This window comes from Lampris incognitus, chromosome 6, assembly GCF_029633865.1.
Source record: "Lampris incognitus isolate fLamInc1 chromosome 6, fLamInc1.hap2, whole genome shotgun sequence".
NCBI classification, from domain to species: Eukaryota; Metazoa; Chordata; class Actinopteri; order Lampriformes; family Lampridae; genus Lampris; species Lampris incognitus.
The window spans coordinates 54,971,993-54,988,229 of NC_079216.1; the positions used below are offsets into that span (position 1 = coordinate 54,971,993).

The window sequence follows — 16,237 nt, forward strand, 5'->3', positions numbered from 1 at the left end:
GTCTGGCATGCAAACTATGTGACCCACCCAACGAAGCTGTGATTGCATGAGGATGGTGCGTATACTCGGCAGTCTTGAGCGAGTGAGGACCTCTGTGTCAGGGATCTTGTCATCCCACTTTATGCCAGTAAGTTTTCTGAGGCATGTGGTGTGAAAGTGGTTTAGTGTTTTTGCATGGTATTTGTAAACTGTCCATGTTTCGCAGCCATAAAGCAGTGTAGTGAGAACTATGGCCCGATACACTTTAATTTTTGTCTCCTGGGTGATGCCTCTCCTGTTCCACACATTCTTGTGGAGTCTGCCAAAAGCAGTACTTGCTTTAGCAAGCCATATGGTCATCTCTTCATCAGTGGTGACAAATCTGGAGAGAGAGCTGCCCAGGTAAGTGAATTTGTCAGCCACATTTAATCGATGCCCATTTATGGTGATGTTGGGTACGTTGTATGGCTTGCCTGGAGCTGGCTGATGAAGTACTTCAGTCTTTTTTATGTTGATGGTGAGGCCAAAGTTGTTGCAAGCCTCTGAGAACTTATTGATACCTTGTTGCATGTTGGCTTCACCTGTAGCGTTGAGGGCACAGTCATCAGCAAACAGAAGATTGTTGATGGTTGCTGTTTTAACTAAGGTTTTTGCTTTAAGCCGCTGAAGGTTGAAGAGAGAGCCATCAAAACGGTAACTGACAGCAATGCCAGCATCCCCCTCTCTGAAGACATCTGACAGCATGGCTGAGAACGTAAGGCTGAACAGGGTTGGGGCAAGGACACAGCCTTGCTTTACTCCGTTAGAGACAGGGAACGGCTCAGATCCAACTCCGTTGTCTTGGACTCTGGCCCGCATGCCATCGTGTAGTTGTCGTACAATGGTGATGAACTTTTTTGGACATCCGTATTTTGCCATGATTCTCCAAAGGCCGTCTCTGCAGACAGTATCAAAGGCCTTGGTCAGATCGACAAAAGTGGTTGATATGTGACGTAATATGACAATAACCCATATCAGTCAATCGAGTTGCATTTTATATAACGCTTTTCTAGCTGCAACGGCTGCTGAAACGAGAATAACCCATACTAGGTTTTAACCTAGTCTTGTTCACTTGCTACACCAGCTATGTCTGTGTTGCGTGCCAGCCGTGTTTTCTGATGAGATTTAAATTAGGCTATGTTGGAAAACGGGTAATTTAAGTGGCAAACGGTTTGACTGGTTCTGAATTATTTAACTAGATAATTTTAACTACAGGGTCATGGATACACATTGATTTATTTTAATGTGCAATGACAAAACAAAAAAACCCCACAATGTTGCATTGCTGCATCACGTTGCCTCTGGTACAATGAGGTATTTATTTTAATAAGTTTTAAACCAATTGTACTCTTGTTGGAGGGCCTCGTGGCTAGCCGGGCATAGAGAAAAAAATACCAACATAACTAACTAAATATTAACACTATTGTTAATATAAGCTGTTTCAGATCTGTGGCGTCATTAGGGTATACAATATCGCCTATCACAGGGTTTGTAATGAACTGCAATAAACTTGAGCTTCTCTGCTTTGATTACCCGCTATTAAACATAACCCTCTTCCATTTTATAATACCTAGTTGTGCTTCTGCGGTTATTTTGATGAAAGTAATGAAAAATTAGTGTAATCAGTAAAGCATTACTCTACACAGACTAATGTTGTAAAGTAACATTACTTTCAAATGAATAACTAGTAATGTGTAATGTATTACCTTTTGAAAGATTCAACTCCTTTGGGTATTTTGAAAGTAACTTTCCCAACACTTGTCTGGCCTCGCTTTGACCCCTGTCATCCTTTCTATTGTTATGCTGAATAGCTAACATTGTGCACTACTTACATTCACACTTCTGTTAGTGACTTTAGTATTTAATTAGGTCACGAAACACTCTCCATCAGTCACGATCACTGGACCCTTCAAACCAATTACTTGCTCAAAATTAATTTTCCAAAGGCTCCCTTTGTTTAGAAACCTTGCAGTAAGTGCAACACGTTTGTAAAATACATTAAAAAAATGCTAGTTTTTATATATCCTACTTATCAGCAATGGTTGCTATAAATCAACCTTTGAAACAGGAGTGTGTGTACAGGTAAACACACAGGTTGATCCTATGAGTCAGAGCAACACATGTATGCCAGAGAGATCTCTGTTTCTAGAGTACAATAGTTAATAATTTAATAATTATGATGGATTTCCTTTTAGCACAGGAGACAATTAAGCCTTGTAATTAACCCAGTGGCACACAAAACACTGAGATTTCATCTCTTTGTCTTCCAAGCATATCAGATAGAAAGTATTAACAAAAAGAAGAAAGAAATAGAACTAAAATGTGTTCAAGAGATTTAGTTTACGGATCACAATCATCCATTGCAAAAGTGTTTGTTTTTCTTTTGTCTACTTGAGCAAAAGCCTCTTTGTGGTTTTTGTTGATATATACTAGTGTAGTGTTTTTTCTTGCCTGCAAGAACTAGTGGCTTACCGAGTGAAGGAGCACAGTAAACTGAATTTAGATTGATCTGACGATCATTGCATCCATCTGCTTTTTTCTTGCTGCAGCATTACGTTGCCAATGAACAATGAATAAACACTTATAACTCCAAAAAGCTGTAAATGATCATCCCATGAATGCTTCACCAGCACAAAATGCACTCAGTTCTGTTTTCCATAACTAATTTTGTAGCGTTGTATTACAATCCAGGGCACACTGAATACCCTTTGTATTGTTGTTTTTTTCCTTTCTTTATCTTTCCACAGTGTTCGGTGATGTTGAGTTTCTCGAAATGTTCTTTTGTGACACTATCTTCTGTCACATGTTCTCAGTCTCCCTGTGTACCTCACACCGAGCAAGTGCTGCTCACTCCTTCATGCGTCTGCTCAGTTTGTGATTGTCCCTGGTTGTTCCTCACGTAGGATTGATCATTGACATGGTTGTCACCGAGGACAGGACAGACAGGGCCCATGGGTCACAATGCAGGGGAAGGGTGAGCGCTCCAGAAAGCTTTAGACAAAGCTGCTGCCACTGTTGAAACAAATAATTGACAGGTTGCCTTAGAAACAAGCCAGCCAACTTGCCCAGCCGGAGAGCACCGTCCATGGAGAAATCGAGTTTCTTCTTCTTTTTTTTCGTTTTGGTCACCGACATATACTCTCAACTTTGAGAATAGAGGACTGTTGCGTTAGAGTTGGCCTGCCCAGAATGACTAATGCCGGAATCAGACTACATGATATTTTTGTCTTTCACGATGGTCCCCATGTCAGATTAGGCAATCATAGTGCCATAAATTCTTGCCATGTCTTGGCCGGGAGACTGGCAACACTACAAGTATGACCCTGACCAATCATCTTATTCTGCTTTATAAAACATAACACCAGTTTCATTATTCTGAGCTATAATTCTACATTTTGAAGCAAGTGCACTGACCTTTGTGTTTTTAGCTGTTTATTTTCTTTGACAGTGTCTCTCTCTCTCACTGTTTCTCTCTCACGCTAGGGTCCATCTGCCTGTAGTGAAAACGCTTGTAGCCTCAAAGTAAAGGAATGTTTCCTATTAAAAAGTTAAATTTGTTTATCAGTTTCAACATTTCTGCAGCGATTTCAAAGCAGACATAATATCATTGTCTTGTCTTTTCTTTTTAGGAGCTGGTGGTCTGGTGGTTTTATTGAAGGATTGAGGGGTAATCTGTCCATCATGGAAGCCGTTGCTGACCTTCTAAGGATATTCCACGTCGAGGCCAGTGTCCCCTCTTTGTCACTCGGCCTCTTTGCTGTCTTTCTGGCTCTTCTATACTGGTGAGCCCACGCTTTCTGCCCGAAGCTCAGTTGATTAATTTTGGTATTTCATACACCAGAACCAACGTATGGTTCAAATCCGATGTGTTTTACAATTTAATGCATATTTTTTTCCAGTGAGGAAAATGTGTGTTAGATTTCACAGTAGCATCACACATAATGTGGATATTGCACTCACCAGAGGTGACATTGTATTGAGTTGTTTTGTCATGCAAATATAGTCACTTGTTTGCTGAAGCACTGATTTAATTGTGTTGTAATTATGCTTGACATCAAAATCATAAATTCAAGCAAACTTTGCAGGTTTTTGGTTAATGTAAAAAAAAAAAAAAAAAAAACCAAATAAATCTCCACGTGCAATTGAAAGGCATAAGTTTTGGACAGTTCAGGTGTCTAATGTGGACAGACCGTTCAAAATCCATTGCTTAACCTGAACTAATACTTAAAAATTACATTGCTATGTTCTTAACACACGGCATCCGGAATTGGCGTGCAATACAGACTTGCAAGTGGGAGAGGAGAGCAAAGTCACCCCCCACACACACACTCCTTTTGTTATATGCTCCCTCTGAGAAATGTGTACTGATATGCTAAATGTTGTTTGCAAGCAGTGTCTGTCATGAGTGGTGTATTTGTGGTGAAGGTGACACACCACATTTTATCTCCTCTGTTGTTGGATGAACATTAGTGTTTTAGATGGCGGCAATTTCCTTTAGCAAGCGTGAAGCTGTTTGTGCAGTAAGTCGGTGTGGGGCTGTGTTGCTAAGATGGATCTTATTTGCTTATTTGTTCCACCTTTAATCACAGTAAATGCCGACAGCTGAAAGTGGCATGTTTGTAATATTGCTGCAGGTTTCAACACACAAGAGAACAGAGAGAGAGAGAGAGGTGCGAGGTTGGGGGGGGGGGTGTTCAGAAACTGGACAAATAAATTCCTGTCTGTTTGGGAAGCTGCAGCTGTCATGGAGTTTAAGATGCACTTATGTAACCCAGCAGCAACATTAAATGAAGATTTATATCTGAAAACGAAACCACGCAAGCGGTTGTGACGCTGGGGTTAGATTTGTCAAGAGCGATCATCAGTATCCGAGTCTGTTTTCATCAACCTTGCAATGCAGGAAAAAGCACAATGTAACATGGTATTGTAAAAGCCGACTAGGCGGACAAAGGGAAGTGAAGGACTAAAACGGTATATATAGCCGTCTTTATACAGTGTGAAAAAAGTTCACAATTTGAAAAAAAAATGCAAACCCCTCTACACATGAAAGTATGTCAGTGGTGAGAAATAAAAACATTAAGAGAAATTATGGAGATAGGGAGAATCAGTCGGTTTTTCCTTAACAAATTGAGACTAAAAGCTGCAGTTTCAGCTTCTCAGCCAGATACTGGAAGTGAAAAGGTTATATCCCAGGAACACGGGGCTGTCAAACTTTCCTCAGGTCCTGTATACAGGACCAAACCACTTCTGTCCAACATACTAAGCCGTGCAAGCTGTCCCCGCCCTGGGAAGTCAGAAAGCTGCCCAGTTTTTCAAAGACCTGTCTCCCATTTTTTTCCATTTGCTTGAGATGAACGGTCTCACAATCTTAAAACACTCCCGATAGTCAAAGAGTGATAAATATCTTGATCTCAGAATGGATTAAAGCCATTACCGCAGCTGTTCTGAAGATAAATGCACGCACGCACGCAAACACACACACACAGTGTTTTTCAACAGCAAGAAGCAAACATTTCCTTCCCCGGGCGGGGGGGGGGGGGGCTCAGGTTCAGCAGTCCAGAGTGTGCCATGCAGGCTGGGTTTCACACTACTCTGCTGGGCAGGGTTGAACCCCTGGTGAACTCTTCCCGGGTAAAGACTGAGTACCGACTGACTGATGAATGACTGACTGACCCCGCCTCCACCAAGTCACAGACGGCCTCAAGTCTCAGCGGTGTTAGTTGCACTGGTTTCCAAATCACGGGCCACAGGTTAGAGTGACACCTGCTGGAGTCTGCAGTAAAAATGAATTGTGAAACTTGACCAAAAAAAAATTTTTTTTTTCATTTTTAATTGAATCCATCCATTATCCAAACCACATATCCTGCTCTCAGGGTCGCGGGGATGCTGGAGCCTATCCCAGCAGTCACTGGGCGGCAGGCAGAGAGACACCCTGGACAGGCCGCCAGACCATCACAGGGTACTAAACAGTACATATTGCTGATAGTATGCGGAATATTCTACTAGTGGGTAGTATGTAGAAGAGTATTTGCAGTGCCGGTAGTACGTGAGGACTTAACTGAGAACCACTGGTCTAATTTAACTGTAAAATTTTCATTTCATGAGCTGGCTTCTAACTCACTCTCTCGCTCACAAACTGAAATTCCGTCGCACCATCTGTGTAGATATGTGTGTGTGGGGGGGGGGTGACCCATCCTACTCTTTGTGAGAGTGCAGTGCATCTTGGTATTGCGCACATGGTTTCATTTGAGGTTGGTTTTCTGGAAGTATGATGTGCTTTTATGACCTTTAACAGGCTCAGTTGAATCAGTCTTCTTTTTAAGTGTCTCTGATGTGTCACCTTGATGGTTGGACCGCCACAGCAGGGCCAGCCCTGCTGTTGTTGGTGAGTGAGTGAGTGATGGAGTTTCCCCATTGGTCGGACAGCCAAGTTGAGAGTTTCCCCATTGGCTGTTGTAGCGATGGAAGTTGTATATCAGGAATCAGGAACACTTAATTTGTCATTTCACTTCATGCACTTGCGTATATGAAATGAAACGAAATGCCGTTTCCCCCCAGCCCACAGCAGTACAACACAAAGACAAAAACACACTCAAAAACCACAAGAACTCACATATTCAAACCAACACCTACGTATATCCAACTAAACAAAAATCACTGTCCAAGGGAACGAACACCAGCCAGGATGACTGTCGGAACCGCCGGTCTGCATGGGCTAGCAGTTAGCTTAGCCTGCCCTGCTTCCGCGTCCTGTCAGACCACCCTTGGTGTTTCCTCCTCGGGTGCAGCTCCAGGCAGACGCCCTCAACACACCTCCCCACACTCCTCACGACGACATCAAAAACACCACAGTCAATGCCAGGTGAGGCCGCCGCCAGACCACCCTTGGTGTTATTGGAACTGCCGGTCTACATGGGCTAACAGTTAGCTTAGCCTGACCCGCTCTCCCAGCCGATCCAGTGCCAGCTCTCCCAGCCATCGAACGAAGACAAAACTTAGATCCAGACGTGGACAAAGGTACTTCATGGACAGTACTGGGTGAGGCCGCCGCAAATGTGAATTCGAGCTGCCATCTTCTGACACCAGAAGGGGGGAAAAAGTTATTATATAGTATAGTATATAGTTAAGTTAATGTGCAACCCATCTCCTCCTTCAGAGTCCTTTTAAAATGTGAATGCTATCTGAAATGCAACGCCCCCAGGCATGCAGATCAACTGAAACTGACAACTTCCCTTGTTTTCTCTGGTCTCATTTGCTCTTACATACTGTTAGCCACACTGCACCTCTCACCACCTCTGTTTGGCTTTGCTGTCCTTTCCCTCTCCCTTTCTGTCCGCTCTCCATTCTCTTTTCTAACTGAAGAGTTTGGTTTTTTTCTTTCCCTGCAAAACTGCATTTGTAAATTATTTTTGTGCTGTGTGACTAAAACAGGGTCCATTCAATTGGCCAATGGTGGAAACGATGACTCAGGCTCAAATGATCTCACAAGTGAACTGTGAAGGTTTCTGTGAATCCTAATATCTCATCTTGGCCATGAATGGAGTGACTCATGGGTCAGAAAGAGGAGGATAAAGCTGATAGGGATTTTTTTTCAAATGGGATAGGACCTTCACGCTCCAAACATATACGAAAGTAGCTAGAAGAGTATAGAATGAGGTGGCATCTGAACCTATGCAGTCATTGACGTTATGTTGCAGAACAAATCCCCAGAATCTATAATTAGACCCGGGTAGCAATAAACTGTGATTCCCCCCCCCTTTTTTCTCCCCAATTGTATCCGGCCAATTACCCCATTCTTCCGAGCCGTCCCGGTCGCTGCTCCACCCCCTCTGCTGATCCGTGGAGGGCTGCAGACTACCACATGTTTCTTCCGATACATGTGGAGTCACCAGCCACTTCTTTTCACCTGACGGTGAGGAGTTTCGCCAGGGGGACGGGGACGTAGCATGTGGGAGGATCATGCTATCCCCCCCTCCCCAGTTCCCCCTCCTCCCCGAACAGGCGCCCCGAACGACCAGAGGAGGCGCTAGTGCAGGGGCCAGGACACACACCGGGATTCGGTTTCCCACCTGTAGACACGGCCAACTGTGTCGAAGGAGTCGAAGCCGGACACCCCTGTGATTTTTAACAACAAACAGTTGGGTAGGAACAATAGACAAAAGGTAAAGTCACTGTCGATGACAAATTATGTATACAATGAATTTCATGTGATTTGTGTGTGTTTCCACGTACAGTCAATCAATCAATCGATCGATCAATCAATCCCTCTTCTTCAGGCTACTTTAAGTGAAAGTGTGCAGATGAAAATAAGTTAATGACATGAAGGAAACAGAATAAACAAACAAATATATTGATAGATAGATAAAAATACAAATTAGACTTGCTAAAATAGGATGACGGCGATATAACAATGATGAGATAGAATGCCTTGTATCAGGGGCATCCGGGTAGCGTAGCAGTCTATTCCGTTGCCTACCAACACGGGGCTTGCCGGTTCGAATCCCCGCGTTACCTCTGGCTTGGTCCCTACAGACACGGCGTCCCTACAGACACAATTGGCCATGTCTGCAGGTGGGAAGCCGGATGTGGGTGTGTGTCCTGGTCGCTGCACTAGTGCCTCCTCTGGTCGGTCGGGGCGCCTGTGCGGGGGGGGGGGGGACGGGGGAATAGAGTGACCCTCCCACGTGCTACGTCCCCCTGGCGAAACTCCTCACTGTCAGGTGAAAAGAAGCAGCTGGCAACTCCACGTGTCGGAGGAGGAGGCATCTGGTAGTCTGCAGCCCTCCCCAGATCGGTAGAGGGGGTGAAGCAGCGACGAGGACGGCTCGGAAGAGTGGGATAATGGGCGGGTACAATTAACAATTGGGTAGAAAAGGGGGGGGGGATGCCATGTAACAAAATAAAATTCATTACATTAGAACAGATTAGATCAGGATCGTAATTGATCAAAGGCTACGAGCTAATAAATAAAAAGTAGAATGGGTCCCCAGAGGACAACCAAGATTAAAAAGACATGTTTTGAGTAAAAACAAGCATGAGTGTGCTGAAAGGTCTTTTTCAGAGGAAAACAGACAGATTGTGTATCTCTTATCCCTCCTGGAAACAAGCGGTGGGATGCTTCCTCGCTGTTCTCGGTCCCTGGTGGTGAGGTCAATGTTCTGTCCAGATTGTTCAGGAATGCCAGCGTGGAGCTTAGTAATCCATACGCTGTTTTCCACATGGCGCAGCTATCTGGACTCGCCACATCACATCCAAACCAATGTGTTTCATTAGAGCTGAGTCTACGGCCTGCCTGCTGGGGATTGAATCTATAAATCACAGGGCCTGTTAGTTATTGAAGTCAGCAGATGACTTGTGCAAGGACGTTCCCTTGCAAGTATGAAAAGAATGATGACTGACGTGAACAATTGAATTTTATTGTGTGCTTGCCGCTATTGCTTTCAATCATTTGGTATTTGATATAAGACTTATGTTTTTGGAAGGCGCTTGTATGCACATATAAGTTCATTTTGTGCATCTCTATTTGCTCACCAGCTAAGTTTACATGGAGCCTTGTATTCTCAGTCAGAATAAACAGGCCAAAACTGGATGAAATTTCAGTCAGTTGCAGAGGGGTAGTTTAAACCTTTTCGTAAAGTGATCAAAAGAAAAGTTGTACCATGTAAAACAATTTAACCTGATTACTTTCTGGCTGCATTCTTTCTGCGCATGCCCTGCTGAGCCATTTCCGGTTGTGAGATGACGGATTTATTTGTTCTTCTGCTTCCTTCCTTTGAACTTTGAACTTTCAACAACTTTTAACTGGTTTTATGGTTTGCCTGTGCTATTTTATGAATTTTATCCGATCGTTGATTGTCGCACAGACTTGATCACGGTGAAGTCTCTGACCACATGGTACTGGTGCTGCATGTGGAGAGAACCATGTGGACTCAACCCTCAGCCATGGCCGTGATTGACGGTTTTGTTTATACTTCCTAAGCTTTTTTTGGGGGGTGGGGGATTTTTCCCCTTTTTCCCCCCCAATTGTACCCAGCCAATTACCCCACTCTTCCGAGCCATCCTGGTCATTGCTGCACCTCCTCTGCCGATCCGGGGATGGCTGCAGACTACCACATGCCTCCTCTAATACATGTGGAGTCGCTAGCCACTTCTTTTCACCTGACGGTGAGGAGTTTCGCCAGGGGGACATAGTGTGTGGGAGGATCACGTTCCCCCTCCCCCCTGAACAGGCGCCCCAGCCGACCAGAGGAGGCGCTAGTGCAGCGACCAGGACACATACCCACATCTGGCTTCCCACCCGCAGACATGGCCAATTGTGTCTGTAGGCACGCCTGACCAAGCCGGAGGTAACACAGGGATTCATTCGAACCGGGGATTTCTGTGTTGGTAGGCAACAAAATAGACCACCATGCTACTCGAATGCCCTACGTCCTGAGTTTTTTTTCTGATTTCTGGAAATACAGCCTATTATTGTTTAATTCATGAATGGATTCTGCTGTCGCTCAACTGTGCTACCTAACACTCAGACTGGGCTTTCCTGGCTTTGCTCACAATCGCCGATTCCCGCATTTGTACCGCTAGCGGATTCTGCTGCTAGCTAGCACCGGCTTGTTTTCATCAAAGTAGCCAGTTGGTGCTCCAAGGTCATTCCTCTCCAAAGACTCCAGAATTCTCTTGCCTGTGTCAGTCGTGATCTGCCACTTGAGAGACTGACTGACATCCTTCTCCCTCACAAGAGTCGGATTGTATCTGGATCAGATATACAGTGCTCTGTGAAGACTGCCAGCTGCTCCAGATGGCGAACAGAAAGACTGTTAAGGAACTGAACGTTGTTGGATGGCTATACAGTAGGAAAATAAGAAATAACATCCTATTCAAACAAGTCCACGAAAAATGTCACACAGTGCATGTCACGCAGTTGTTCCGATTAGATGCATCGGCGCACATCCCATGTAAAAAGTTGATCCCAAATAGTCAATCAGAATGATTTCAGTCATAATGGGGGGGAAAAAGTGTGAGTGTGACGCAGACAATGAGTGTACCAAGTAAAGAGGAGCTGCAATGCTTGACAGCCCCGGTAATAAACAACATTTCACTTCCCCCCCACTAAGGAGGGAGCCCTGACAAAGGAGTTATCAGCTGCTGCTAAGGTGTCAGAAGACTCCGCATCATAAAGCAACCCACTGTTTCCACCCTTCAGACTCCAACAGACTGGCACTAGAGACTCACATGCACACACACGTACAGTTAAACACACATCAGATAAATAAAAAAATACACAAAGTCCAACAGACATACACACACAAATGCATACACCTACATTTACACACATACATGTGGATCCTTGTGAGGTTAGATGCTGGACAGGCCTGCTGATGGGCGACCCTCCTCAGCTTTCACTTATCTCATCCCGCTGTCCTTCAGTCTCAGACTCCCCAATGGCGAGTGAGACTCAAAATTCCTCCGTCACACGATTTAATTTCATTGCCACACGTGTCTGTCTTTTTGACACCTTGCAATTTCCTTGACGATGGGCTGTAACCATGAGCAAAGACAGACAATGAAACATCACGTTGGCTCATTAAGGTCGGGACACGCGTCTGCATAAGTGCACCTAAATGTTTCTTCAAAGGGTGGCAAAGATTCAATTCAATTCATCCATCCATCCATTATCCAAACCGCTTATCATGCTCTCAGGGTCGTGGGGATGCTGGAGCCTATCCCAGTAGTCATTGGGTGGCAGGCGGGGAGACACCCTGGACAGGCCACCAGTCCATCACAGGCAATTCGATTAAATTTAATTCAATTTACTGTCATTAAAAACAATGCAGGCACATGTTAAAAATGAAATAAGGGCTGCGGCTTCGCCAAACAGTGCAAGACAGACACAAACAAACACGGCAAACACAGTATAAGATATACACAGATGAAGACCAAAAGCTAAAAATAAGTTAAAAAAGAGCACGAGTACAAAATATTTAGAACTATCCACAGACATTCGGTGGTTAGCCAGGTTCAGGTGGGCAACAGCTTCGGGAAAGAAGCTGTTTTTGAGCCTGGTAGTGCGGGCTCTGAGGCTCCTGTATCACCTCCCAGAGCGCAGGGGGGAGAACAGTCCATGGTTGAGGTCGGTGGGATCTCTGCTGATGCTGAGACCCCGTCGAAGGCAGCGTTTGTGATAAATGGCTGGGAGCTGGGTACCGGTGATACACTGGGGCGCCTTGACGACCCGTTGCAGAGCTTTCTGGTCTACTGATGTGCAGTTGCCATACCACACTGAGATGCAGCTGGTCAGGATGCTCTCTATGGTGCAGTGGTAGAAGTTGGTGAGAATTTGGGGGGGATAGATGGGCACTCCTCAGCTTCCTCAGGAAATGGGCCTGGGTGTTTGATGTCTAGGAAAGTTCCTCGCTGATGTGGACTCCAAGGATTTTAAAGCTGGAGACACGCTCCACTTCCACCCATTGCTGTGTATGGGGGAGTGGTTGCAGCTTCAAGACCTCCTGAAGTCCACAATCAGCTCCTTCGTCTTCTGCACATTGAGAACAAGATTGTTGGTAGTGCACCATGCACCATGATGTGAGGTGCTAAATCTCGTCCCTGTAGGCCGTCTCGTCATTGTTGCAGCCATGCACGCTGCCAAAATCTCAGCAGCCTATCTGCCATGTCCGCGGGGCTACATACAATACCGATGCTGATTTGTGGAACAGGAAAAGATATCTGGTAGCGAAATGTTCGCACCAAAACAGTAGGCAGACAAAGGAGCTGATTGAGTATGCACACAGACATAATTGAACAAAACAAAGCGAGGCGATAATGTGTGGGGCTTGCTCTCTTATTTTGTTAATTTTCCTTCTCGATTTCTTCCTCTTTTCCAGTGTAATTTGGTTTTGTAAATTGCCCTCAGGGGCACACATGAGCAATGCGCTCCAGTATGCAGGCAAATGCCAACAGGCACAGTAATGTCAACGCATTGCACATACTCACAAACAATGACATTTGCATTCATACTGAAATTGTGACACTTATATTCTATAACATCACTTATTACTAAAATCATACATCCATCCATTATCCAAACCGCTTATCCTGCTCTCAGGGTCGCAGGGATGCCAGAACCTATCCCAGCAGTCATTGGGCGGCAGGCGGGGAGACACCCTGGACAGGCCGCCAGGCCAATCACAGGGCCAACACATTTACACCTAGGGACAATTTAGTATGACCAATTTACCTGACCTACATGCCTTTGGACTGTGGGAGGAAACCAGGGCACCCGGAGGAAACCCACGCAGACACGGGGAGAACATGCAAACTCCACACAGAGGACAACTCGAGATGACCCCCAAGGTTGGACAACCCCAGGGTTTGAACCCAGGACCTTCTTGCTGTTAGGCAACCACTAAAATCATGAATACTAAAATCATCAATTTTCCTCTTTTTTTTTCTTTTTAACAGAGCACACCCTAGTTTAGCTTCTCCCTGCTAATCCTTTTTTCTGATAATCATGATGTCATCAGTCACACTCATTCACGTACAACCTACTAGTCCTACTTTCGGCTGCTCCTGTTAGGGGTCACCACAGCGGATCCGCCATTTCCATTTCTTCCTGTTCTCTGCGTCTTCCTCTGTCACACCAGCCACCTGCATGTCCTCCCTCACCACATCCATAAACCTCCTCTTTGGCCTTCCTCTTCCTTGGCAGCTCCATATTCAGCATCCTTCTTCCAATATACCCAACATCTCTCCTCCAAACATGTTCAAGCGATGTCAATCTTACCTCTCTTGCTTTGTCTCCAAACCATCCAACCTGAGCTGCCCATATACTCGTTCCTAATCCTGTCCTTCGTCACTCCCAATGAAAATCTTAGCATCTTCCACTCTGCCACCTCCAGCTCCCCCTGTCTTTTCGTCAGTGCCACTGTCTCCAAACCATATAACATAGCTGGTCTCACAACCATCTTGTAAACCTTCCCTTTCACTCTTGCTGGTACTCTTCTCCACCCACTCCACCCTGCCTGCACTCTCTTCTTCCACCTCTCTTCTGCACGCCCCATTACTTTGGACAATTGACCCCAAGTATCTAAACTCACACGCCTTTGTCACCTCTACTGTCCTCCCTCTCATTCATGCATATGTATTCTGTCTTGCTCCTACTGGCTTTCATTCCTCTTCTCTCTAGTGCATACCTCCACCTCTCCAGGCTCTCCTCAACCTGCTCCCTACTCTCGCTACAGATCACAATATCATCCGCAAACATCATAGTCCACGGAGACTCCTGCCAGCTCTCGTCTGTCCATCTGTCAACCACCATTGCAACTCATTCACATACAACCAATCAGATCCAATCATCAAATTATGGAACTCCGCCCACCCTTACCACCAACACTTGCTTGTACTTGTCACTTAAAGGTCAGCTCCAGAATAATTAATGAGCACCAGACTACTCCCTCACAGTTCTTTAGACAGTTGAGAACAGCTATTTCAATATTACATTATTTAGTCACTTACAAATAAAAAAAAGGACCTTTTGCTGAATGTTTTGTTATGCTGTGTTCCAAGTTTTTACACGTGACAAGTTAAATCTGATTACTGGTATCTCGTAGCGTATCCTGGGTGCATGTCCTTTCCTTGGTATTTATGTATGCTTACTTATCACACCCCTGTTTCTCCCATGGCAACCCTTTCACCAGGATTAAACAAGAACAGGGTTACCTTTCAGTTTTCCACCGTTATCAGTGAGATTACATGCCGGGCTTCGTATGGATTGATCGTCCATTTTTCAAACAATGACACCTGATACCGCACAAAGGAAAAATGGGCTCTGCTGTGGTGAACATACAGGCCGTGAACAAAAGGGCCAAATTAAGGGACCGTTCACCTAATGGCTCCCATTCTCTCTTCCTTTCCCTTCTGTTTTCTATCCACTCCGTTCTCCTCGACCACTCTTGCCGAAGTCACGGAGCCCAGCAAAGACTGGACCGCTCCACAGTCCTTCTGAGCAAACAGGAAGAGGGTCTGCCCACTGCAGGGAGCCGCCGTTAATCTCTTGTTGGAGCTCAAATCTTTATGACCACACTGACGTCAAGGGCCCGGACTCGTGTTATTGTTTCACAGCCGGTGAAGCGTCTCAAACGGAGGATTCACGCCGGGATATTGCTTCCTGTTGCCGTCTTGAAAAGTCATGTCCTCCCTGACTGGTCTGCAGTTATCATTTAAGTCACCTGAGTGTTGTGGGGGCCCACTTCGTGAGAAGAGGACCTGGCCTCACAGGGTGCCAGGCTGTAAATATCACTGGTGCTGTTGTTGTTGAGGTGGCTGTTGTGCTGCTTGCAGAGGGAACGTGGTGTTGTGTATTGTGTGCATCTGTTGTGTGTGTGTGTGTGTGTGTGTGTGCGCGCGCGCGTGCGCGCGCCTGTGGGCAGGACTAGCGGTGGTGGTAGAGGTAGGGGGGATCCATGTGACTCGCAGTTAGTGAAAATCTATTGGATCAACAGTCACATGCATCTTTTGTGTTGCAATGGGGGGGGTGAGTAGGTAGGCAGGTAAGTCGACATGACATGTCATTTCTCTTTTCACAGCGGGACCGGACAACCCGTACCCTCGGCTGGTCACACTCCCGCCTCGGTGGCGCATGTGACAAAGTCGAACGTACGACAATTGAAATGATTCAACAATTTCCCTCCCTGTCTCCTTTTCTCTCTTTCCTGCTGTTTTCTTTCTATTCTCTCTCTCTTGTTTTTCTTCTTTTGTTTACTCTACCACCTGTCTTGCGTTGTCATCCTTTGTTGTCTCTTTCAGAGGTAACATATCCCCTCTTTTCTCCTGCTCCAGTGGTTCATGTCTCTCTCTCCTTGTTGTTTGTGGAGGCACAATGGAGCATTGCTTACCGGCCCCACAGCAGCAGAGCCCAGACGGGCAGCCGGGGACACAGCAGCCAGCGGACCCGACACCGGATTGCTCCAGAACGCTGCCGCCGCTTTTAGTGTTGAAATAATGGTTTTTGCACGGGGTTAATGGAATTCACGGTAGGCTTCAGAGACGAACACTCGGTTTTTGTGAGCGTGTTCCGGTTAGCGCAGGCTGCGGAGTGCCCCGAGTACCCACCCGGGTCAGTCAGGAGGAGCGACATATTTCTTAATGGAGACGAAGCACGCTCGAGGGCATACATTGTAATGATCTTTCCGTGTGTGATGTTTTTTAAATAGTAAATGTGGCCCAT

The 16,237-nt window shown here is 45.6% G+C and overlaps 1 protein-coding gene across 4 annotated transcripts in view; it reads left to right on the forward strand.

Annotated features, from left to right (window-relative positions):
* Positions 1–16,237, forward strand: part of tbxas1 (thromboxane A synthase 1 (platelet)) — a 142,993-nt gene that overhangs the window by 10,878 nt on the left and 115,878 nt on the right. For 3 of the 4 annotated variants that reach the window (XR_008810359.1, XM_056281469.1, XM_056281470.1), the window contains one exon: positions 3,648–3,800. Coding sequence is in view for 2 of the 4 variants with exons in the window: in XM_056281469.1 (XP_056137444.1) it covers positions 3,700–3,800 (101 nt within the window). In the remaining 2 variants the exon portion in view is untranslated. Of the gene's footprint in view, positions 1–3,647; positions 3,801–16,237 lie in introns of those variants that run through there. The other variant, XM_056281471.1, reaches the window with a different exon arrangement.